The sequence below is a fragment of the Leuciscus leuciscus genome, assembly GCF_965113295.1.
Source record: "Leuciscus leuciscus genome assembly, chromosome: 3".
Classification (NCBI taxonomy): Eukaryota; Metazoa; Chordata; class Actinopteri; order Cypriniformes; family Leuciscidae; genus Leuciscus; species Leuciscus leuciscus.
Genome location: NC_138727.1, coordinates 20,882,980 through 20,908,189, shown reverse-complemented (window position 1 = coordinate 20,908,189; position 25,210 = coordinate 20,882,980). Strand labels below are relative to the sequence as shown.

The window sequence follows — 25,210 nt, the reverse complement described above, 5'->3', positions numbered from 1 at the left end:
AGAATCAGGCACTATAAACCACCTACTTTAATATAATGAAATGTAAATGTTTAAATGTTGCTTGCATACAGTTATTTGTCAGAATACCAATATTTTTGAATGTAGAAATATGCTTTTGGCTGCTAGATTTTGTTAGTTAGTAGAGTTGTTATTACATCCATCAGCAAGTATTATTGGAGACATACCAGCAAATCTCTTGGACCTCCTGTTCAATGGGCCAGTGTTCTTGAACTTGGACACTGACACCAAGCAGTGCAGATTCACAATTACACAAAAGAAAAAAAAGGGTAACACTTTATTTTGCTGTGTCCTTGTTACATGTACTTACCTTAGTAATAGTAAATTATGCATAACTACTTAAAACTAACCTTAAACCAAACCTTGTAACCCTAACAGTACATGTTGTTAATTAATATTACTCAGTGCCTAAATGTATAATTACACTGTAGCAGGGATGCCTTAAAATAAAGTGTAACCAAATAAATAAATAAAATAAATAACAACAACAAAAATAAGATTCTCCTTTACAGGTACCATCTATTCCACAAGCCACAAGTGTTCAATAACCTAAAATGTTGTAATGAACAATACATTTCTGTGTGAGATTAAAGAGGACAAAATTACTGAGTGAACCTTTACTAATTTATAAAACATTTATACTATATGTTTACCAAGAAGAAAATCACACAGCAGTTCAGAAGAGTGATATTTCTATCCCATTTAATTTTAGTGTATGAGAACTTTAAGGATAAAAGTAATTTTCAGACATGTGCTAATATGCAAATTAGCTCAAAAGGGAAACATTAACAATTAATTATAACTTGTTATGATAAATTATAAATATTTGGATAGGTTAATAGAATTAATTTGATGTAACTGAATTACAATCAATTAATCTGTTCGTCCAGCAAACAATATTGATCGTCTATCAACTCTCAGAAAGGATTTTTGCATGGTCATTGAAAAATAACTCTTTGTTAGCATGTAGCTGTGATCGCATTGTTAAAGTGATGTTGATTTACAACCAGGAAACAGAATCAAAACTGGAGGGGATGTGCACAAAAGTGAATTGAACTAAATCACGAACACATAAACAATCTACAAAAAACACAACACATAATCACGCATACATGGGATGGGTAAAATGGACAGTGAACGAGAAATGAAACTGGAACCAGAATGAAGCTATGGAAAATAATTATTTAACCATCTGAACAGAACTATCAGTTTCTTAGTTTAAAGCACCTTGTTAACAAGGCGTCTACCACTTATACTAAACCTCTGCTTAGTTAGTTAATTGTACGATACTTGCAATGCCTGAACGAGCGTCCGGATATGCACTTTCAGGAGAAAGTCTTGATGGTTCAGCAGTTCAATTCTTCCGGGTTGAGTGAAGGGTGTCGAGACTTCGTTGATGTTAGTCTGACTCTGTTACTGTTGGGAGAGTCTTGGCTTGATGGTTTGAGGCCTGGTGAGGTCCCACACGAACAGCAACCAGAAGAGAGGATAAGAAGAGGGAGGTCACTGGAAAAGTGGCCTTTAACTTCTGTGGAGGTCACTCTTCCATGGGGTCAGTGAGCCAGTGGTAACTCAAACTTTCAAGGGACTGTTTATGACTTTGTCTTTGAGCATGGTATTTTGCATATTAGAGTGGGCTGGCAGTTTGTGTCCCTTCAAACTCTGAATTAATATAACAAGAATGCAATGCATGATATGAGGAGGTGATGTACACCAATGTGTAGGGCATTAAATGAGGATTATTTTGATAGGAAGTACACTGTTAGACTTTTCAAGGGTTTTTTACAGTAACTTACTGGCAACACTGTTGCCAGTAAGTTACTGTAATTAAGAGTTACAGTACCAAACCGTATTTCAGTTTTGTGTAATACAGTGCATTACTGTAAAAACGAAGCTAATCAGTACAGTGCATTACTGTAAAAACTAAGCTAATCAGTACACTACTGTAATTATTTTTATTTGTACTAAATATAAATTAGATTTGATAATTTTGATATATGATTAATTTTATTTTTATCCTACATAAGTACTACTTTCATACAAACCAATTAGACAAAGTTATCACAAAATAAAAAATTTTTATTTAAAACATTTCATATATATCACAAAATAAACATGCCAATGCTGGAAATGATGTGTGAAATTTTTACACATTAATGGGTAAGTTTAGAGACAACATTTTTTGTGTTAATTTTAACTCATTCATTGTGTTAATGATTTTAACAAAGTAAATATGTCAGAGAGGTTAGCACAAAGATGTGTAAACGTGTTAAATTAACACATTATGTGCTGTCCTTCACTGCAAACATTTTTGAAAACATACATAAAATCATTAACAAAACATTAGCATTTGACTAAATGAATGTAGAGTCATTGGTTGTTTAGCTTATACAAGTATTATAATGAAATATCAACCATTACATTCATAAAACTGCAGAATATAAATACATTAAGCATTCAAAAAGGAAATGTCCAAAACAGGACAAAACACAGTTCTTTTCACAATACAAGATACATAACCCCACCTTAAAAATAATTTCACTTATTTCCCAAAATGTGTTGGATTCATGTACACTGGTGGCCAAAAGAAGTATTTAAGTGGCGTAATGTTTTTGAAAGAAGTCTCTTTGATGCTCAAGAAACATTTATTATTATTATCAATGTCTGACTGTCTACTCCATCTTTTCTTCAGCATAGGAGTAAAAGTCATCAAAATAATCTTTAAAAAGCCAACACAATGTTTTTGTCCACCTTTGTGAATAAATGAACTTCTCCAAAGATTGGTTCCTGTTCAGAACTTGATTGACAACATCAGAGTGTTCCCTGGTCTGCATGTGTCCACAAACACAAATGTACTCAGTCCTTCAGAGGAGATCCCGGTTCCAAAACTATATGAGAGAGAGAGAGAGAGAGAGAGAGAGAGAGAATATTAGTGTCACATTATTTTTAACCTCCTTTTTTGTTAATTTTTATTATTATTTTCACAAAAACTTAAGAATATATATTTGTAAACAGCTTTTGTCAATAAATAGCATACAAAAGAACTAAATTAAATTATGCCAGATTAAATTTTAATACTTACAAATCCTAAATTCTGTCCAAAAATGCTGAGATGCATAGAAAGAAGTTGAACGACTGAAATAGATGATTTTAGCCCATTTCAGCTTGTCTGCAGTGAAGGAGTACCTGTTTGAGACAAATACACAGTAAGATACATGCAAGAAATCACTGTGTGATGATCGTTCTCCTTCCTACAGTAGTTAACCCACCTGTGCGCTGATATTAGGACCTTCCTAGTCAGGTGGAACTGCAATGGTAGAGTCGCTGGCTAATAAAATATAAAAATAATGCAAAAATATAAACTTAAGTTGTTTAGAATGCTAGATTTGGTCTTAGTGAGAGTTTTACTGCAGTGCTTACCTGGATACATTTAATCTGGTGAGACTGAACAAAGACAATGGTCCATCTTCTGATTGGTTCATTTGCTGTGTAATAAAGTTAGACATAATGCAAAGGTCACTTATTTGATATAAAGTTAGCCAATTTTATAGAGATTTTATAAGATATTGTTAGCTACCTAGTCTGCACCAGTGGCTCAAAAGCAATTTTCACATAGTGTATGCTAATCATTTCAGCAAACTTATCTCAAAATATATCACAAATGGGCTGGCCTACCTCTGGAATCTTGCTAAGTCACTGGCGCGAATTGGCGCTTTGTTGCAGTTGCCTTTAAACACAAAAATGGAAGTAAATATTAAATTCCATAAAAAAAAAAAAAACTATAATATGGTATAGTTTGCAAACTAATGCTAAAACTATAAAGGTTCTCATCAGTAGGCCAACATTAAGATATAAACAGAATTTCACATTAGTTTATTCACATTTATTGTTAATGTAAACGCGTTGCTCGTTGGCATATTTTAACTCGACAATTCAATAATCTAACAAAGTGTGTAAAATGAAACGTTAGCTCAGTTTACCATGGTAAAGTTCGTTACCGCCATGTTGACGACGAGTAACGTTTGGCTAACGTTAACGTTATAACATACGTTAAACTGGGCACAATCCTGTCAACATACACAAAATGTTTTTTTTTTTTTTTTTTTTTTACCTTGCTTGCTGATCTCTCTCTCGGTGAAGTGAATTCCGTCTCTTCCCCGGGCCAGACACGAACGTCGCGATCCAACAAAAGACAGACCCCATTACCTACACTGGATGTCTGTCTGACGCGACACGACAAATCCCAGACAGTGTAGTGATGCGCCGCGGCCGTTATATTTCAGACGTAGTCCGATACGAGTCCAAGCGCTCGCACTAGTTCTTACAAGGGATAAACAGGTTTGCATTTAAAGGTCCGGTCGCTTCAATGTGTCCAATATAGACAGCCTCTGGCTATTATAGCGTTGTAGACACGTGGTGTAAGGCAAAAATTAGGAAATAAAAAGCACGGTGGAATGGTGCCAGCCAGAGAGGCAGTTACGTCAAATACAGTAGTATACAGCACATTTAAAAAATACAGTAAGTCTCTGTATGTGGTGTTAGACGTCACAGAAAATTCCCATGATGCAATTGGAATCACAGTTATTTACTGTAAAGAGAAATAGCAGTATAATACTGGGGGATTTAAAGTAAATAACTGTAGAAATTACAGAAAAGTCTAACAGTGTATGGTATAAAAGAGGTTACATTAACTAATGGTTCAATCATAAAGCATGCATAAAACAGTAGGCCTATACAATACAAAAGACACTATACAAAGACAGTAATAATCATACACATAATGTCCTGGAAATATGCATGGTCATTAATAGAATGTTTGCCTATGAATTAATGAAAGAGTCTTTTTTTTTTATGGGCAATGTGTGTTTCAATAGGAAAATTTACAAATACACAATTCCAATTTTGTTAAAAAAATTTTTTTGCTATTGTGACCAGAGTGTTAGCTATTGTTCTGCCTGGGTGTTAGTTGCAGTTTGGGGGTAGTTCACAGAATTCTAACACATAGTTTGTTGGGCGAGGGGGTTTGCTGGATCATTCATTAAATATAATGAATAATTGTGTGTCTGATTGTAACAGACTCTGCACATACCACCAAATGCGGGAAATATCATTATATTGACACGAAACTTTCATAATTTGTTTTATGAATTATGAAAAATACTTGTCTCACCTTAACTAAAATGTCAGAAACACTTTAATCATGAACAAAACATTCTGAATATTAAATCTTTTTTGGTTGGTTTTATATAAAAAAAATTTTTTTTTTTTTTAAAGCACGCTCCCCATAATGCAAAACTGCAATTTGGTATGATGCCTGACGGGGCAAGATTTTTTTCTCTTGACCACAGATGGCACGAAATTTTATCTCAATACAATGAATGGCGATGCTCTTCTTAATTACAAATGTTCATCTAATTATGAACATTTATAAGATTAGGCCTAGTCCGTAAAAACTGTTTAGAGGTTAACTGATCTAATTTTGTGTCTTTGGGAAATACTAATATGTGACATTGTATCATTTTGAATATCAAAGTTTTTTTGTGTCTTTTTGTTAATGGGGGATTTTAGATCTGCAGAGTAAAAAATTGGCACAGAAGCATAAGAATGATGTTAAAATAAGAATAATATCAAGTCATTTTCACATCCTGTAAAATTTTAGCTATGGCTTCTTGTCCTCTCTTTGAATAACTTTTTATGCTGACAACTAAATATGCAAATGTTTCTATTTATTTCCATCATCCTGCATACTAAATGTTACAGTTTAAAAGGAAATACACATTGTTCTTAAAGGGGCCTCTTCTTCCATCTTCCATACAAGTTAAAACTGTTGCAGTTCTGAATGTAAAGCTTTTATTTTAGTTGTGAACTACATGATCAAGACCGTTGGAAAGAAAGGACAGTTTATGTAATTAATTTGCTACTAATTGTACTACTCTCACTGACACACATCCAAACATATTGCTACAGTCTACATTTTTAAAGATTCTGAACAAATATCACTATAAAACGGAAAGTAGCCTAGAACTAAATACTGTCAGTGTCAGAAGAATAATTGCAGCAGCCTACATCCCTGGAATTCCCCTTCCTTTCTAGACACTGTATGTGTGCAGCTAATCAAATACTTGAGAAAAAAAAAAGAGAAAAGTGTAACATAAATGTAGCCTATGATTTATTAATGTTGTGTGTATAGGCGTTCCATAGTGTACTGACAAAATAATGACTATAATTAAACAGGCTATAGCCTATGTAAATAGCAGTGTAAATAATACGGTGACCAAAACATTGTTAAATCTAAAGTAATGTGGGATGCTGAGGGAGTCATAATTAGCCTATTAGTTATAACATTGCGTATCTTTATAGCAACAAGGCTACTTTGAATTATTTAGTTTTTTCTTGGGTAGGCTATAACCTCCCGCTTTGACTTCCAAAATTCGACTATTGGCCTACGTGAATGTGTTTTTATAATTACGATTGTGGACATCGAAAAAGAAAACTCGTTCTCGCGATTGTTCTGTTTTAATTTATTTAATACCAGTTTTTTAAAACATTAACAGACTCTCTTACTGCTTTATCGTGTCATTGTAGCTCCAAGTCTTCCTGGATCAGCTGTTTGAGTGCGCCTGCGCAGTACATACAGACTGCAGCACGCTTTCGGTTTGCCGTGACGTTGATAAGAGGCAAGTCCGAACAAATTCTCCCTACGTGTAATAATTATTAGGCACAACAGCTTATGAAGGAGCTGATTCAACTCATTTACGCAGCGCAGGGGAACATTTTATGTCTGTGACAGGGAAGATTGAAATGCAGTGATTATTTTCGTATATCGTCCTCATTGCTTTTACCTGTCAGAGTGAAATTCTTCATTGGACTGATGATGAAGAGGATGCATGCCGAGGATGAACTAACCAAAGCAGCCGCCACTGGAAACACTTGCCGTGTTCAGTTTTTACTTTCTAACAGAGTGAATGTCAACAACGTTAATAAATTCGGAAGAACGCCTATACAGGTAGGCAACGTCTTTATTATGTCCTAATAATAATAAAGCCTACATCAGACGGACTGCTTATACACAATATTAGTTATTAGGCTACATACAACAGAAAGGCATTTAAATGTACGAAAGGTCAAACTATTTCACAAAATGAATATCACTTTAGGGTTTCACTTAATTATTTCTCGCAGGTGGTTTAATAGGCTACAGGATTTAATTTTAATTAATTAATTAAATTAATCTTATTATTTATTTATGTAGCCTATTAAAAAAGCCTATTTATCATTACATAGACTAACTGGAACATTTTTTGCCTTAGCCTATTTATAATAGCCTATGGCCTATTGTCATTCTAATGACTTTTAATAATGTCATTGATGAATTTTTTTTTGTATAGTCTAAAGAATATATTAATACTATCTTAATAGTGTATTGTAGAGGTAGGTAGCACTAACAGCCTATTTCACTTTATATTTTAACATTGCACCAGTAAATGGCCTTTTTTTTTTTTTTTTTTTTTTTGAAGATAAAAAAAAAAAAAAAAAACCCTTTGCTGTTTTATTTGTCTTGAATGTAAGATAGTTAAGGTAGATTTTTAGCAACTGGATAAAACGACGATATAAAATCATGTGCTTCAAAGAACAAAAAAGTGTCTCGATGTCACATTTTAGTATTCTTAAATCTACTTATCCTACTTGAGTAAAAAAAAAAAAAAAAAAAAAAAAATCCTATTCCTAAACTGTGTAAATTATGTTAAAAAAAATGCTGTTCTTAGCCTACGACTACCACCAGGATGGGTTGTAAATCTAATAGAAAACCTGGACGTTTACATTCTGCCATGGATTTAATGTCCAGTTTTATTAGCATCTTCAAAATAAATAGCCCCCATCACAATTCACCACCCCTCACAAACTGCAAACATTTTAAACCAGACGTTAAAAGCATTTTTTCTAAACAATTTGGTCACGTACAAGCTATAATTTCGTTGCTAATTTCTAGTCGGTTCAACTGATTGGTGTTACAGCTCATTCCATGTTGCAATTCATTCTGTACAGGATAAAAATAAAAAAAGCTGGAGGGGTCAAATAAAGTGCCTACAAAGTAAAACAATGTCGGCTTATAGTTTCTTAAACTTAAAATGAACAGTCAGCAAAAATGCAGAAATTGTAAAACCATCGTATTACTTGAAGTGCCAGGCTTATTGGTAGCCTATAAAGCTTTTAATCTTTTAACGAAAGATGTTTAATATCACAAGTGTGCATACTCATACGCACTTAACTGATAAACAATAGCCTACTAAAGACTAATAAAAACATGAGAATGTTATGAGTCGTTGCATTAAATATAGCCTACTGCCCGTGAATGATTTGATTATTGCTGCAAAAAATTTGAATAACCTACAATTAGCCTACAATGTTCTTACTGCACGAAAAAATCTGTTCCTTAATGATTAAAATAATGCAAGAGTAGAAATTGCAGCCGACGTGTTTCTTTTAAATGGAACAGTTATTTATGCCAAACAGTAGTTTGTTTTTTTCTGAAAGCGAAAACATTTCACGTTTTTCGCAGGTGATGATGATGGGTAACACATCTTTGGCTCACCTGTTGCTGAAACATGGAGCGGATCCTAATCTGCCTGATCCCGGGACAGGAAGCACTCCTCTGCACGATGCTGCCAGAGCCGGATTCATAGACACTGTGCGGCTTTTAATCCTTTTTAACGCTGATCCCAATGCAACAGATCACTGCAATTTACGACCTGTGGATGTGGCACGGCAGGCTGACCATGTGGACGTGGTTGAATTTCTTAGTCGTTTTTAAACGCTAAAGTTTATTTAAATTTTTTTACATAGCCTATTTTTAACAAATGACAGGCCTGTATTTAAAAAAGTAAAGGAATGAGCGCAGTTAGTTAATGCACTCAAATTGTGATTTATTAGGCTACTGTCTGTGGATGGGCTGCAGTTTAGGCTAAACATTTTAAATAGGCCTATAGGTTATATTTGATGTTTTCTTTGATAATTTTTTGTTCTCCATGTTTGAATAGGCATACAGTAGCATCTCCGCATTATGTTTGGTATAAACTAATGAAAGAAACCCAACCTTCAGTCTGAAGCATTAACGATAATGTTAGCCTACTAAAAACTGTAGACACGGCGTAATGATACAAATTATTTACTAGACTATACAAAATATTTGTTTTTAACTTAGGCATGGTGATGAATGATGTGGCTATGGAATAAAATCGATGAAATATAATGAAATCAAGTCGTCCGTTTTGAGCAGCCTATGCTCACAATGCAATAATAGCGCGAGATTTACATTTTGGTGAGCCGTTTCGTCAGTTCTCTTTTGTTGTAAAGATTTTTTCGTTTGATTTATTATATTTTATGAACAAACTTAAACTATAAATAGGGCTACTCAACATGCAAGCTTCAATTATTTTTTTAAAAAAACGAGACCAATGCACTTGAGAATGTAGAACAAAAATATTAAAAGCCTTTTAGCCTTTACATAGACTATGTGAATGTTTTTAAAATGTTATAGCCATGAATGAAAGGTTATAGCCATGAATAAAAGGTTTTTATGTTTTTTCTACAATCTCGGGTGGCTTGGACCAAGGGTTTTTTTTTTTTTTTTTTTTGCAAGTTGAACTATAGCCTACCACATCCAAAGAGCACTGAGATAGTCTACTGACTTTATACCCTAGTAGCACTCTTTGCATCTTGTGTTCTATGAAGCTTAAATTCTTTGTTTTGTTCTTTATAAAGCATACACTGTTTTACTGGGGTTTGTAGAGTCCAAAGAAACATTTAGCTTGTGCTGAAAGGAATGTTTGTTATTATTGATATCATTTTGATTGCAGACATTATTGATTTGCCTACATTTTATCTCCTGGCTGCAAATAACCTGTGTGGAATACAGATACTGGCACTTTGTACAGGTTAGAGAACTAAATGTAGAAAACTAAATAATAAATAAATAACATAAAAGAGAATTAACTTTTAAAGTACCAAAAATGTCTGGTTATTTGTAGAATTACCTATTAACTTGGGAGCTTATCTCTATCTCTATTTGTACAATTATTTCTGCAAGGTATTGGCAAGCTGATCTAATCTCATGGAAAGAACAGAAAAACAGAATATGTTCAGAAACTGTAGTCAAAGTCAGATTAGGAAGGCCTCCATTTTGAAAGCAGAAATATTATTTTAAAAACAATGAACATATTTCTGTTAAGATTGCTTGAGGGAAAAACACTGCAGAACAAGTTTTTTTTTTTTTCTGACAAGCAACCAGTTTAACTTTTTTTTTTACAAATAGACATCTGTTCTTTACAAAAGTCTGGAAAAAATAAATGCACTGCTGACTAAAAATGGAGAAGTTTCAGCACTGCTCATTGAAATGTAGCAAAATGAATAATAATATAATAGGGGGAAAAATGCATACACTTATTTGTGGTTATGAGAGAAATGTATTTATAAACAACCAAATACACTACTACTATATTTACTACATTTAAAAGGCACTGAAAAAACGAATCAAAAATCAAAAGATTCTGTCCATTCCCTCTACCAATGCTTCCATGCATTATGTCTTAATTGTTTAAAAAACAAATAACAAAACAAAAACAACAACAACATAATACTGTATTTTAAAGAGTGGTAAATGCACATTCATGTCAGTGTGGCTGACAAACAAACCCCTTTTATGTATTTTTTTATTTAGGTTAATATAGCGGTAAGAATGTCACACTGGTTAACAGATACATGTTTGCATTTGTGGACACCACATCTTCATGGCTCCTTGATGGCAGAGTACTTTAATGTTTGGGCAACATTACTGAAGACTGTGACATCAACTGGACAACAACAGAAAGGAAGACAAATTATGACATGGAAAGTTTCATACATGTCAGAAAAAAATATCTATTATATAATTACATATATTAAAATAAGATAAAATAAAACAGTACTTTACTTAATTTCAAGAGCTTTAAACTCACTTTTTGTGCATTTATTGTGCTCTCCCAGTCCATCTGGCTGATCTGTGGGATTGCTGTGAGCAGGATGCTGCTAGCTTTGTTTGCGTTCTCCTTCATGGTTTTTAGAACATTGTCCACACACACCTAGAATAAAAAAATTAAAAAAGGGAGCTAAGTTTGGTACATGCAGGTTTATAAAAATATATAGGAAAAACAAAAATAATGGTACAAAAAAAAAAGGCTATTAATGGACCAGCAAGCAACAGAGAATCATTAACTGATAAGATATGAAGGTGCAATGCATCCAGACATTTATTCTCAAAACTGTATGTTACCTCTACAAACAAACAAATATATATATATTTTTAAATCCACATAACATATATCGCACTGTTAAGTCTCTATGAGTCTCACGTTTGCCCGTGGCCACTCAGATAATGCAGATAAGGTTGCCATGAGTCATGTATAACCTTTTACAAGTTTTATGCTCAAGCAACAAATGGTCTATTGTCTCTAATGCCTGACTTTGTAAGTCATAGTTGTCTACAGCTACATTGTGCATTCAAACAGGGGACTACGACAGGATCTATAGTTAAACTACTGAATTAAGACAGCAACAAGAAAAATTCATGTGATCAAGAAAGAAAACTGAACTGTAGACTGTTTTTCATCACCAATGTTTTCCTTTAGAGGAACTGACTAATTGGCTGGCAGCAAAATGTGTTGATCTGGCAGCAAAATGATTGTCTGTGCATGAGTCAGAGAGAGAATGAGAATACAGGACAGGGACGGAAGGATGTGGAGAAGTGGGGCGTGAAAACTGGAGGTCAGCAGCAGGAACTCGGAAGGAGGACTCTGAACTGCAAGGGGAAGTAAACATTGCTTCAAACTACAAGCCTAACCGGTTGTCCGGCTATCGGAAACTATAATCTGTGGAGAGTTTATTGACTTAAAAAGGAATATCCTTTAACAATCCTTCTAAACCAATAGGATACAAACAACTTTGAATGAACACAATAGCAGCACATTTGCCCTTTATTATGGCCTTTCTCTGACATGGCATCAAAAGATTATATACACACTGTCGCTGTTAAAACTCACATGGTCTAGTTACAATGAAAATTAACCATAACAACTTTTTTTAATATGAAGGGCTTTTATGTGGCATGTGTAAGCAAGAGACAAATGCTTCTATTTATGGCACTCTAATTAAATTGTAGAGAAGCAGCAGACCAGTATTGAAAAAACGGATTAATAAAAAAAAAAAAAAATAAACGTTTCTAGAGTGAGTATTTGCCACAAACATAGGAACCAATGAAATACCAGGGTTTGTGTCTTCCAGACTGAAATCAAAATGGACTGTCCATTCACATAGAAGAAATTTTACACTTTTTCCCCCCACACACATTTATAAGTCTGCCTCCTGCACAGAATCTGTTTGGTCTGTGTGGGAAGAAAATCAGAAACGTGCAGCTGTGCGTGTGCACAGCTCATAGGGAATAATGGCTTGAACTCAACTGATTCAAATGAAGTTTACTTATCTAAATGGGGTCATTCTAAAGACTTTTATGGTTTTGAATTTACAGCTAATTATTATAAATGCTATACCCAGGGGTTTTCAAACTGGGGTCTGCTGACAGAAAACTTACAACATTTTTACAATTAAAAAATAATTTACTTTATTTATATATTGTTTTACAAACAATATAAAATAAACAGTCCAACACCACCAATAGAATTGAGCTCCTGGATGTCCCGAAAAATATGAATATGGTTAAGCAGGTACACACACACACACCACCACACACATCAGGTTGATGGCTAATTTCGCTGGTACTTGTGACTAAGTGACAATAAAGACTACTACTACTACTACTACTACTACTACTACTACTACTACTACACACAGACAGATGCTTCTATCTGCTCACCGCCTCTTCGTGCTCTTTCCAGCAGTCATAATCAGTTGCCATTGTACTACTACTACTACTACTACTACTACTCACACAAATACACACAGACACAGACAGAGGCTTCTATCTGCTCACCGCCTCTTCGTGCTCTTTCCAGCAGTCATAATCAGTTGCCATTGCACTACTACTACTACTACTACTACTACTACTCACACAAATACACACAGACACAGACAGAGGCTTCTATCTGCTCACCGCCTCTTCGTGCTCTTTCCAGCAGTCATAATCAGTTGCCATTGCAATACTACTACTACTACTACTACTACTACTACTACACACACACAAATACACACAGACACAGACAGAGGCTTCTATCTGCTCACCGCCTCTTCGTGCTCTTTCCAGCAGTCATAATCAGTTGCCATTGCAATACTAGCGTAGCACAGCCCGGCCTCCTTGGCAAGAACCACCTCCGGTACTGTGGACATGTTAATGACATCAGCACCCCACTGTCTGAACATTAGGCTCTCTGCCCGAGAAGAGAAACGAGGACCCTCTATGGTCACCATTGTCCCTCGAGTATGACACTTCACACCAAGTGCCTGGGCAACCTCCAGGAGAACCTACAATAGGAGGTAAGCAAAAGTTAAAGAGAATAAGATAAGATGAACAATAAGGACAGAGAGCTGGGAAATGTCACTAACCTCTCTAGTCTTGCTGCAGAAAGGTTCAGCCATAGGGATGTGACACACACCTGGGGGGCTGGTGGGCTGCCCGTCATAGAATGTCTGAACACGTTTTGTTGTCCTTGATTTCAAGGTGGTGTGGGACATTTTGGCATGGAATTAAGAAAAGGACATGAAAAAGAATATGCATCAAACTGACAAGGTGTGTTGTGAGGAACAATAAAGACAGTTGCAAAAAACAACATCTGTTTGGTTTTGATTATCATCTCTATTGCGGTCACGCTCACGCTCGTGTGACATGTTCTTCATCATTATGAAAGTTTATTATCTGTATGCGTTTTAAAGGTTTTCTGAGCACCCACATCTAAAGCATGCGCACAGAAAGCTGGACGTCAGTCGACGGGTCCCATGAGTATTAAACTAAGTTCTCTCTCACGTGGTATTGCTCATGCACATAATAAATACATAGACGCCCCATTGGCTGCTTTGGAACGTTGCTGCGATACGTCAACGCGTCCGCCACATTGCTGAGGGCAAGACTCCGCTGTAAACAAATGAGCTGTGGTTTTTCTGGATAAAAACAAATAACGTTTACATTTATCAACCCATTTCAGTGGTTCATCTCTAGTTATTTAAAATCTCGATAGTTAGACTTATAAAATATTTTTTTTAATAAGGAATTGTCAAAGCTCAGGCTTGTTATGTACTCGGCTTTTTATTCTTGTATAAGAACTGTGAAGACCCCCATACTGAGATATAATTTAATTTTCACAATAAATGAAATAAAGTTTTCTTTTTGTGGAAAAAGCATTTTCTGTCTTCAACCCGATTTAGCTTTTAGCTTTTCTTGTGCTTAGAATTGAGAAAATGACACAAATCGGCAAATAGGTCAACAAATCACACCGGCAGGCTGCTTTCTGTATTTTTATAGCACTAAAATGATAGATATTTACAGATAGATACTCCTAATATACAATAACAAAGATAACTGATGGATCCTTTATAGTAATATATATGATATGGTACAACTACAGGGCAATGCAAATAGTAAATATAAGATAAAATGAGAAGTAATAGTAAATAGTTTAGTGTAAAGTCCATCAAATAAACAAACAGTATACAGCAAATAAAATAGTAAATAAAATGAATAGTATAATTATATAATATCATAAGTACAATAATATAATAATAATAATAATAATATATTGATAATAGCATATAGTTTATGTATAATACTAATAATAGCAATACAATATGAAATATCAATTACAGAATATAGACAATAAAAAATAGTAAGTTAAATAGTGACTAGTGAATAGTACAATCATTTAACAGCATAACTATAATAGATTGATAATCGCAAGTGGTATAATATAATAATAATAATAATAATAATTCGCTATTAATCGATTTGACAGCACTAATATGTGTGTGTGTGTATATATATATATATATATATATAAATTTAAAAAAAACACACACATATTAGTGCTATGTAAAACAAAAATATAGACAAAAAGAATTAAAATGACAAAAAACAAAAAAATCTAAACTTTAACTAAAAATGAATTGAAAACATAAGATGTAAAAATGAATGGTTTAATTTTCCCACTGGATCATTGTATAATTTTATACAAGCCTGTGGCAAAATTCAATGCACTATTAAATACTATTGTCCTACGTTATAATTAATTATTTGTTAAAAAAATAAAAATACCCTGAGTATGGCTTACTACGCAGTGGGCGCATGTCTAAAATGGACATCCTGTCACTGTCACACAATCATTTATTTATCGGAAGCTATTTTAGTCTGACTGACTCCGGTGGCCAACTAACGTTACTATTACTATTACTAATTATGTAATGACCAAATAAAACCAGAAACAATTGTTCAGTCTTACTTGTGAAAGGTAATTCCCCGACCTGTTTTCAGTTGTGCGCCAATTTGTACAGCCCCAAGCAGCACACGAAGCAGGCATTTTTCGCAATTCCCGTAATGAGTTATGGGAAAGTTGCCCTTCGCAATATGGCGGCGCCATTGACGTACGATCCAGCGGCCAATAGGGAGTCTATGTATTTATTATGTCTATGGTACTGTGCTTAAACTGCCAAATAAACAGAAGGTTATGTCAAAAGTACAAAAAGTTCACATAAACACAGTCGGTTATGTCTGTTAACGTAAACAGCAAGTAAATAAATTGCATGTGTATATTAGATTTGTATATTAAAGTGAAAGCAGCATAATATACAGTACCTACTGCTATATATGCTGTTAATATGAATCAAACAACAAAAGAAAAACAGAAAATCACTCACTGCTCTTGATTGAATACTTTAGTAGCTTTAATACACAAATGTCTTACTTGAATGCTAAATACTCTGGTGAGGAGATAAACATGGCAGACTGTGTACAGCTCACTCAGGGCGGGGTCTATGCTAATAGAGCAGAGTCTGTCAGCAGTCGTGGGCGGGGCCTAAGCATTTGTGACACAAAAGCTACAATCCACAAATGGCTTGTTCTGAGACACTGCTTATGATTTATGGGGATTAAAAAAAGAAGAGTGGGTGGATTTTTATCATTGGGTGGTTGTGTACACACTCGTGGCACACAATCACAATACTGTCAACCCCCTTTAAGTAAAGATGTGAAAATGCACTATCCAAACTTGGTTGTAATTCATGAATGCTTTGGAATACAGACCTAAGGTTGGTCTCTATAAAAATTATTTATTGTAAAGCAAATGTACTGTACTACAACATTTATTTTATTTTATATTAAATATATATTTACCAAATAAATTTTTTTCTAAAAAGGCTTTAAAATCAAAGCCATATGTCAAACCAAGTTGTTCCAAATGTGAAGTTGATATAAAAAATGTAAGTTCCCAAGAGATTTTTAGGAGAGATTTTGTTTGATGTGTTCTCCTGTCACAAATGAATACATCTGTGTCAAAATATCACTTCTTTGTTCTTTCACAATGCAATCACCAAATATTAAACCTTGAGTTTCAGATGATGTGTTTTGTTAAGATTAGTTTAAGACTTTGTTAAGGTTATGTTCGTTTTGATTGTAAAATAGCGCAGTAAATTTTGTAATATGAAACCTGACACTGGCCACAGGATGAAAAGGTGTAGGCTTTCGAATGATACCTAATTAATGATAATTAATAAAATATGTAATAGGGAAAAAAAAAAAAAAAAAAAAAGAGAAAGATTGCCAAACAGAGCTAGCGGTACGATCACAGTTACCAGTATATCTATTCTGGTATTTGTGTTACAGGCAACATCTGTATTTGGTTTCTGATAGGTGACTGAGGGTCTGACACATGTCAGGAATGCATTAATTGTCTTTACTTATTTAACCTGGCTTGGCAGAGAATAGATATGTAATTAATTTGCTCATACAACAAAATCAAGAATTGTCAGTTTGAACCAATTCATTTTATTCTGCTCTTCTCATCTAGTTCTCATCTAGACAACTGTTTCTAAGGTCATGAATGTCAATAACACACGACATGAATCCATTAACACATAGGCTATGCATACTTGGCGTGTAATTCTTTTTAGGATTTATTGCACCATTGGCCACTATATTTTAACTATGAGAGTGAAACATGTACAAAAGTTTATATCAGTGCTCTGTGCACATGTGTGGACCGTAGTGTTCATGTTCTGACAAAACTCAGCCTTGAAGGGAAAAGATATAGCTAGCCTGTGTTTTAACCAATTGTGTTTGCAGGGTTTGTTTATTATTATTATTATGAGACACATGTGACCATGCCAAAGGAAGAGTCTCCAGAAAAGTTCAAAATGTTCCAGATGAGAAGTGTCTTTGACTCCTATGACACACCAGTGACCCTTACCAAACTTTCTTATGTATATGGGACAGAGTGCGTCAAAGATAATGACTTATAGAGTAAAGAACAATACAATACAATAGAATACAGAATTATACAGAAGAATACAATATTCAGATGTTGCTAAAGTTATCTGTACTGTTAACCTGTACAGAACCTGTCGAAATAACGTGATTATCCATATGACTAAAGGTGCTTTCGCACCGGAGGAACCCTTTCATAGTTCCTAGAATGATTGGCGGAAGTACCCGCATTTTGGCATGTTCGCACCACAGGAACTAGGAGCGATTTTAGTTCTAGGAACTCCTTTTGGAGGAACTAATTTAGTTCCTACTTCAGAGTAGGGTCTAAACCAGCACTATAGGAACTATCCATGGCATTAGTGTAAAAAAAAGCATAATAATTTATCTTAAATTTGTTTAGCGATATCAGTTTTAATATTGTGTCTGGATGAGGAGTCGATTCCTTGACTTTGAACAGCTCTAGTATGGGAGTCGACTCTAGTACCTTCAACAAAGGTCAAAGGATGTCTCAGTGTTTGCTTCATTCAGTATTGTTTAGTAGCTTTGTATTTCCTCCACCTCTATTGTCTTTAAAATATTATTTTAAGTGAGGGTGAAATTAAAAGTGTAATGTCAAATTATTTTAGACAAATGAATACTTACCTATCAATAAACTGGTCAATCAAAACAATGTCCCCAGGCTGGATGTCCTCTCTGAGAGAACCGCATGCTGTGGTGACTAGCAGGTGAGTGCAGCCCTCTTCCTTCAATGCCCAAATATTGGCCTGGTAATTTACATGGGTGGGCATGATGGTGTGTTGTCTCCCATGCCTTGTGGGGGGGGGGAGAGTTCTAGATTAGACTTTTGTCCTTCGTAAATATAAAACCAGCAGGCATTAAGTAAAAGTCAAAGCAAATGTATTGTATATACATGCCAGTGTAATCACCTTGCAAGAAGGACACATTCAACATTCTTTATTTTGCCCAAAATTAGCGCATCAGATGGCTGTCAAACGAGAGGAGGAAATGAGTGTCAATAAATAAACCTGGCTCGGCCTATCTGTGATATACTATGGTTACCACATGATTTAGAAGCAAAATCCAAATAATTTGTGATTTTATCAACTTCTCAGCTCATTTCAAGCAAATGGATATATTCATTCCAAATATGCTCTCTTATAAACACGCATGTTAGAAAACACAGCAGACACGATGCAGAGACACTCACCTTTCCAAATGGTGTGACAACATATCGTTCTGTTCTTCCTTCCAGGATATCTGGATCATCAAGACCAGATCCACCAATTATTCCTATCTATAAGAACATGAGATGCTGTATTATAGACATATCTAAAGGTGGGATGGTGTCTGCAGTTGTTTGTTTCAATTAAAGGGGTCATGGAAAATTTAAAAAATACAGCAGCCGCACACTCAAACACTGTGCAAGATCAATTTATTTGGAAGCTTTCGGTCTTACGACCTTCTTCCTGCCTGAAGAAGGTCGTAAGACCGAAAGCTTGCAAATAAATTGATCTTGCACAGTGTTTGAGTGTGCGGCTGCTGTATTTTTACAACTTTCCATGATGATTTAGTTTAGCAGCACCTCACTACAAGACTTTATTGACGGATGAGCGGTGGCTTTTTCTATTTCTAATTAAAGGGGTCATGGAATGCATTTTTTTTATGTTTGTGAACTTAAAACGTTAGTATGATTTTTACATTGTCAAAAAATATCATAATTTAGAAATAAACGGGCCCGATCTACCATGATTTTTGCCTTCTGATTTGAATGCCCTATTGGAAGGGGCGTGTCCACTGTGAGACTTTAATGTAAATGCCCACTGCTATGATTGACTAACATCTTTGAATATGAAATAAGTATTACATGTGGAAATCTCTCAAAAACTTTACTACGTTTTTACTATTACAGCTGTCGAGATAAACAAATTGTGAAAAGTGTTGATAGCATAATATTTAGATCTACTCCCGTTGCATGAAAGGTTTTAGCGATGACTATGAGCAATGTAGCCGATGACAGACATGTCTGTTGAGCGCATTAAATGCAGTGATCTCGTCAACACAACTCGATTTCTGCACTCACGAATGCTTTCATCATAACTAACAGTGCAAACACTATGTAAATAAGAGATTCATTGTGCAGTGTAGACAGCATCACTGATTATAATGGGAGTTTTGGTGAGAGTCCAGAACACTGATAAACCTGTGCTGTATGAATGAAAGCTCTAGTGATTATAAAGGGAGCGTTCTTTGATTGCTTTCTGAAAATAATTTAAACAACAGATTATTTTCACACTATTAAGAGAAACAATGTGAAACTGACAGTTTAGTCACTGGCTTGATTTACTGACCCACAAACAATAACATGTGCACCCAAGTAATATCTAATGAATAAATACATTTTCCAAACAAATTTCCCCACATTTGCCCACCCAGCATATCTGCCAGCCCACCCTTTTATAGCTGGCAAGAACCGGGCCTTTCTGAGAAAATGGCAGAGGTTATGAAGAAAAAGGGTCAACACTGTAAATATTGACTCTTTGCATATATTAAATGGTTTTGCCCATTTGAAACTTATTAACTGCTTACATTTGTTTTACAGTATACCATGGAAACGTGGGGGGAAAATATACAAGTACTGAAGTAGCAAACTTTGCGAAATAAAAAATTTATGTCAATGCCAAAAAAAAAAAAAAAAAAAGAAAAAAAGGGAACACTCTCGTTGGTCTCTCTATCATGAACCAGGAAACAAAACTGTTTAACCGTAAAGCATGTTGTCATATTAGGTTTTCATAATGCTCTAAAGAGCGAAACGGGCTGCTGACATTGGAAGGAAAGAGAAGTGCTCTATTCTAACGATTAAAACAACACAGAGATATTATTATAAAGTTAATGTTCATTTCAGAAGCCAAGTAATGCAACATTTGGTTCTTTCGAGTGTTGACGTGAAAACACTGCAGTACCACTCCCCTAAACTATTTTCATACATAACTCACGTGTCATATTTCATGATAATATTCAATTTACCTTTATGTGACTGTCCGATGCCATTTTCTTCTATGCTTCCACGTGCAACAATAAACTATAACATCAGCTTCCTACTTGTTCTTGCTTGTTTTATGGCGCTGCGCAAGCAAAACAAGCGCAGTAGCGCCGCCTACTGTGCTTCAACTAAACCCAAGTAATGAAATAATCTCGAACCCCACAAGAGTGGATCCAAGAGAAAATAACCATAAAACAACTACATTTTAACGATGAAGACAACGCTACTATTAGACTTTGTGTTATGGGATGTAATTTAAGCACTGAAACTTATTTTTGTTTTGTTTTTTGTTACACTATAATCCATACAATGTCTTAGAGAATATGGTGCATGATTTATTCCAATAAAATGCCATCATAACTCGTAAATTAAATAATGTAATGTAATAAAAAAAAATAATGTGATGTGTACACAATACAAAATGAAATGCCTCAGCAAACAAAAATGGATTTTGCAACACTGAAAATACATGTGGGCATTTCAAGAAGTCATTTGCAAATCTTTATTCGTCACAAATTGAGGAGTTCAATTACAGTTAAATTGAACATATAAAATCACGAAGGCATTTGCGTTAATCAGTCTTAAGGTGATTCCCTGCATCACCCACTGAACTATATTCAGTTCCAGCAGTTGACTGTTGCTCCATGTCTAGGAAACTGGACTTGAGCGGCTGAGTTTCAGTTTTTGTAGAACTGTTTGCTGTTGTAAAAGTGGAGCTAGCTGCACAGATATTACTGGTTGAGGGTTCACTGGAGTCAGCATTGTCACTGTCACTATTAATTGTAATGAGAACAGGGCTGTGCTTTACCACCCTCCTCTCACTATTATGTCTCTTGCTCTTCTTCTTATGTTTCTTTTTCTTCTTCTTGTGATGTTTCCTACTGTTACCCTCAGATTTGTCATCTACGCTTGGACTCTTACTTTTCCTCTTGCACCTTTTGTGATGCTTCTTGTTTCTCTTTTTTGCACCATCTTCAGCAGAATCTGTGAAAAATTTACTAGGACTCTTCCTTGAGGGTTCCTCATAATGCTTTGTTTTGTACTTCCTTTTCCTGCCATATTCACCATGTAGTGATGTCTGATGTGAGGAGTTGGAGTTGATTCTAGAATTGCTCCTTGAGCGACTTCTTTCCTGACGGTTGGAGGAGTTGATTCGAGAATTGCTCCTTGAGCGACTTCTTTCCTGACGGTTGGAGGAGTTGATTCGAGAATTGCTCCTTGAGCGACTTCTTTCCTGACGGTTGGAGGAGTTGATTCGAGAATTGCTCCTTGAGCGACTTTTGACCTCACGATTGGAGAAGTTGTATCTAGAACTGCTTCTAGAGTGATTTCTGTCCTGACAGTTGGAGGAACTGGACTTGATTCTAGAACTGCTCCTTGAGCGACTTCTGTCCTTACGGTTGGAGGAGTTGATTCTAGAATGGCTCTCATAATGACTTCTGTGCCGACGATTCGAAGAGTTGATTTTGGAATTACTCCTTGAGTGTCTTCTTTCCTGACCGCTGGAGGAGCCGGACTTGATTCTAGAAGTGCTCCTTGAGCTACTTCTGTCCTCACGATCCATGCTTCGCCTTCTGCTGTGTGATAGAGAATGAGGGCGATTATAAACACTTCTGTAGTAGCTGGTGTAGGATGAGCATGTCTCTGTATAACAACTCCTCTCACTGCCTTGCTGACTATAATGGCTATATGAATGCCAATAACTAGAGGTGTGGCGACTTGTGTCCTTTCCTTGGTTCCGGTTATGCTTGCTCTCTTTAGACAATGGGTGCTTCCTGCTACAAGAGGAAGAGTGTGTCCTGTTGCTGTGTGAGGATCCTTCTCTAGATCCTGACAACTCCCTTTCATGATTCCTTTTACCATATTTATCTTCTTTTCTAAGATGTGTAGAGGTGTCATCAGGTGAGCGAGAGGACCTTGTTGGCCTCCTTGAGGGTCTCTGAGTTACAATGGGTGACAAATCCGACTCTGAAGTAAAACGAATGTGTTGGGGTGCTTGAGGGTTTTGCGGCTCTTCATTCTGCTCAGAATGTTCAGAGTCAGAAGAAAGCTGGACCAGTTCTGGTGTCCTTTCTGCCACTGGCTTAACATAGCTGATAATAACACAGTCTTCATCACTGGCAGAGGAGTCCTCTTCTTCCACTGCAATAGTGGCAGTATTTCCTGGACGGTCCTGATGTGGCACTGCAGCAACAGACACTACTGCTTCCCCAACACTACTATCAGAATCTGAGTCCCTCACATGGAAAGGTAATACCTGAGATAGCTCTGAAGTGTAGGATGGCCCCGGGGTCTCATCATCCCATGCTGTTTGGCTTAAAGTCACCCTAGGAGTGGCATAATCCTGGGCTCCTGACACTAAAGAATCACTTTCATCTTCAGAGATGGCAATCACAGATGTTTCTGAACTGCTACTCTGTCCGGAGGGCCGAGGCAAGTCATAAACAGCACGCTGGTCATATGCCTCCATGTTGAACGGGGATTGAGCAAAGCTGAGAAACTCATGCAGGAAGTGCTCAGTGTGGGACAGCAAGAAGGGCCGAAGCTCATGTAGAACAGTCTGGTCGTCCAAGTTTTGTCGAGTGATCAGAGTCATGATGATGTGCTGCACTATATTGACAAGGGAACCATGGGTACCGTACAGAACAGTCAGCTCTCGTCTCAACCAAGGTACAAGCCTGTGGAGACAAGCAGGATTTCTTTTAAAGAACTCTGCGGAGGTCTCCCTGGTACGGCCACCATCCTGCACGCTTTGGACTCGCACACCTCTTCTGTACAAGGCTCGTCTGAATTTAATCACTTCTTGTTCATGAAGACTTTGTACAGACCTGCCTTCACTCTCTCTTCTTTGCCTTACTGCCAGCCTCCTTATCATGCTATGGAGATCTCTGTTGTGCCGCTGTGGAAGAGATCCTCTCAGGCCCTCAAATATGACACCATGGTCAGGTGGAGGAGACGTTCTCCTCGTTGCTGGTCTGCGGTCACCGGTAAGTGTGGTGCGATACCTGAATCTTTGCCCTGCCATGTTGCCAAATGAGCCATTCTCAGTTGGTCGCAGGTCAAATCTCTTGTAGTTATCTTCAGATTTAATGGTGTGATAGATTGAATTAAATGGCTGCTTGCATAAAGGGCATTCTGCTTTGTTCTTTGACCACTCATGAATGCAGCAGAAGCAAAACTTATGTAGGCACACATCAAGATATGATATGTTTTTAAAGTGATCCAGGCAGATTGGGCACTTTGATTCTGGAGATGCTGCTTTTGATATTGTGTTTAACACAAAACCTGATGGGCGCTCCTTCATTTGTGGTGATGCCATTATCTGATGGAAGAAACATTTGAATTATTAGGCTACTTGTACTGTTCTCAGCATTCGCTACATTTGTCTAAATGTGAATGTTTAGAAAGTTTAAATAACATTATAAATTAAAAGAAAAAGAATGAATTGGAACTTATTTAGATATTTTAAGGAGTACAAGGCCAAAAATGTCAAAGTGATACTGTCCTGAAATTCCCTAAAAGAAAACCTTTTTAGGTAGTATAGCATACTGTTCTATTATTCCTCAGATTTTTTTTAAAACAAAACAGCTTCACTGCTTAATATTAGAAAACTTTTGTATGTCACATTATTACGAAATATTCTATGAGTAAATATGACTAGGCTACATACCAATAAATAGCCAACTAATATATTAGTATTTCTGTGATCATGACTCACATTACAATTTTTTCTTCTTAGTAATAGTAACCTACTTGTTGATAGATACAACAAAATATTTGAACTTTGCTGCATTACAAAATAGCCTAAGTTACCTTGCAGCATATAAACAAAACTATGCAGTGTCATACTAGCTTTTGTGTTAATCGCAGTAAATACATTTCTATAATAAATCTAAGTACTAGAACCGAATAATGTAGAACTAATATATCCCCTTAAAAATTATGTATTTTAAAAAATATGTTTTACTTACTCTTCCTTGTATTTGTTGAAACTTTCGGAGTAAGTTACTTAGATCATCTGGATTCCACTGGAAGCATCTTGCTTAAGTATCCGAAACAAAAAAGGAGCATTATGACTTGTAGTGTTTAATAATTGTAATGCATTACAGAATCCACAAAAACATGTAACGTTAAACTGAAAATAATGTAACGTTACGTTAACTTACTTAATGCCTAACAAAGCAGTGCCAGTTCAAAGATCACTAACGTTACACGATATTCAAAAAGTCTGAAATACATCATCTGACGGATTTTATTGCTACACCTTTACTGTAAATATAAAAATCGCTTACTAAGAACCAAAAATGACCCAACTTCTCTCAGTCGGTCTAGATCTTCATAAGCAATGTTGATAATGACGTAAAAAACAAGAACATCTCGGAAGTGAAATGCAGTCACTTTCAGAACTTCCTGTTTCTCACTTCAAAATAAAAGCATATCACCCAAGCGCAAGAAAGACGTCCAAAGTAAGCTAAATTTGACGCGTTAATGTTTTTAATTTCATAATTTCAAAATACTAAAACACTCACAAAAACACTAGATAATTGTTAACTAAATAGCAACGACAGAGTGTTTTATATTCTAATTGATTAAAAAAACTTAAGTTTTTCACTACTATTTAGGAAAATCTGTTTTATTTGACATTTTCTCCCTAAAAAATATCATGCAATAACAAATGTCTAAGACTCCTTGTGTTGTTA

General features: G+C 35.6%; 2 protein-coding genes and 1 long non-coding RNA gene across 3 annotated transcripts; 1 reads left to right on the top strand and 2 right to left on the bottom strand.

The window, feature by feature from the left end:
• Window positions 1-2,259: 2,259 nt before the first annotated feature.
• LOC309495966 lies at window positions 2,260-4,663 on the bottom strand. The gene is made up of 5 exons (XR_014204912.1): window positions 3,694-4,663; window positions 3,439-3,503; window positions 3,288-3,346; window positions 3,101-3,204; window positions 2,260-2,906 (listed from the first exon to the last, which is right to left on the bottom strand). It is a non-coding gene; the product is annotated as an uncharacterized lncRNA (long non-coding RNA).
• Window positions 4,664-6,673: 2,010 nt separating this feature from the next.
• cdkn2a/b (cyclin-dependent kinase inhibitor 2A/B (p15, inhibits CDK4)) lies at window positions 6,674-9,452 on the top strand. Its single transcript, XM_082165700.1, has 2 exons — window positions 6,674-7,024; window positions 8,579-9,452. Exons 1-2 carry the CDS (start codon window positions 6,890-6,892, stop codon window positions 8,828-8,830), a joined length of 387 nt encoding a protein of 128 aa, XP_082021826.1. The 5' UTR covers window positions 6,674-6,889; the 3' UTR covers window positions 8,831-9,452.
• Window positions 8,840-24,874, bottom strand: toporsa (topoisomerase I binding, arginine/serine-rich a). Its single transcript, XM_082165299.1, has 10 exons — window positions 24,677-24,874; window positions 24,482-24,548; window positions 21,088-23,832; window positions 18,678-18,764; window positions 18,397-18,455; window positions 18,113-18,280; window positions 13,609-13,711; window positions 13,288-13,527; window positions 11,013-11,135; window positions 8,840-10,868 (listed from the first exon to the last, which is right to left on the bottom strand). Exons 3-10 carry the CDS (start codon window positions 23,827-23,829, stop codon window positions 10,830-10,832), a joined length of 3,561 nt encoding a protein of 1,186 aa, XP_082021425.1. The 5' UTR covers window positions 23,830-23,832; window positions 24,482-24,548; window positions 24,677-24,874; the 3' UTR covers window positions 8,840-10,829.
• Window positions 24,875-25,210: the final 336 nt, after the last annotated feature.

What these genes read in the sequence shown, in the direction of transcription:
- cdkn2a/b (XM_082165700.1), top strand. Translation starts at nt 6,890, where the DNA reads ATGATGAAGAGGATGCATGCCGAGGATGAACTAACCAAAGCAGCCGCC. An exon ending in TCGGAAGAACGCCTATACAG is followed by an intron (nt 7,025 to 8,578) that starts GTAGGCAACGTC and finishes CGTTTTTCGCAG; the next exon opens with GTGATGATGATGGGTAACAC.
- toporsa (XM_082165299.1), bottom strand. Translation starts at nt 23,829, where the DNA reads ATGGCATCACCACAAATGAAGGAGCGCCCATCAGGTTTTGTGTTAAAC. An exon ending in TTGTCACACCATTTGGAAAG is followed by an intron (nt 18,456 to 18,677) that starts GTGAGTGTCTCT and finishes CTCGTTTGACAG; the next exon opens with CCATCTGATGCGCTAATTTT. An exon ending in GAATGTGTCCTTCTTGCAAG is followed by an intron (nt 18,281 to 18,396) that starts GTGATTACACTG and finishes CCCCCCCACAAG; the next exon opens with GCATGGGAGACAACACACCA.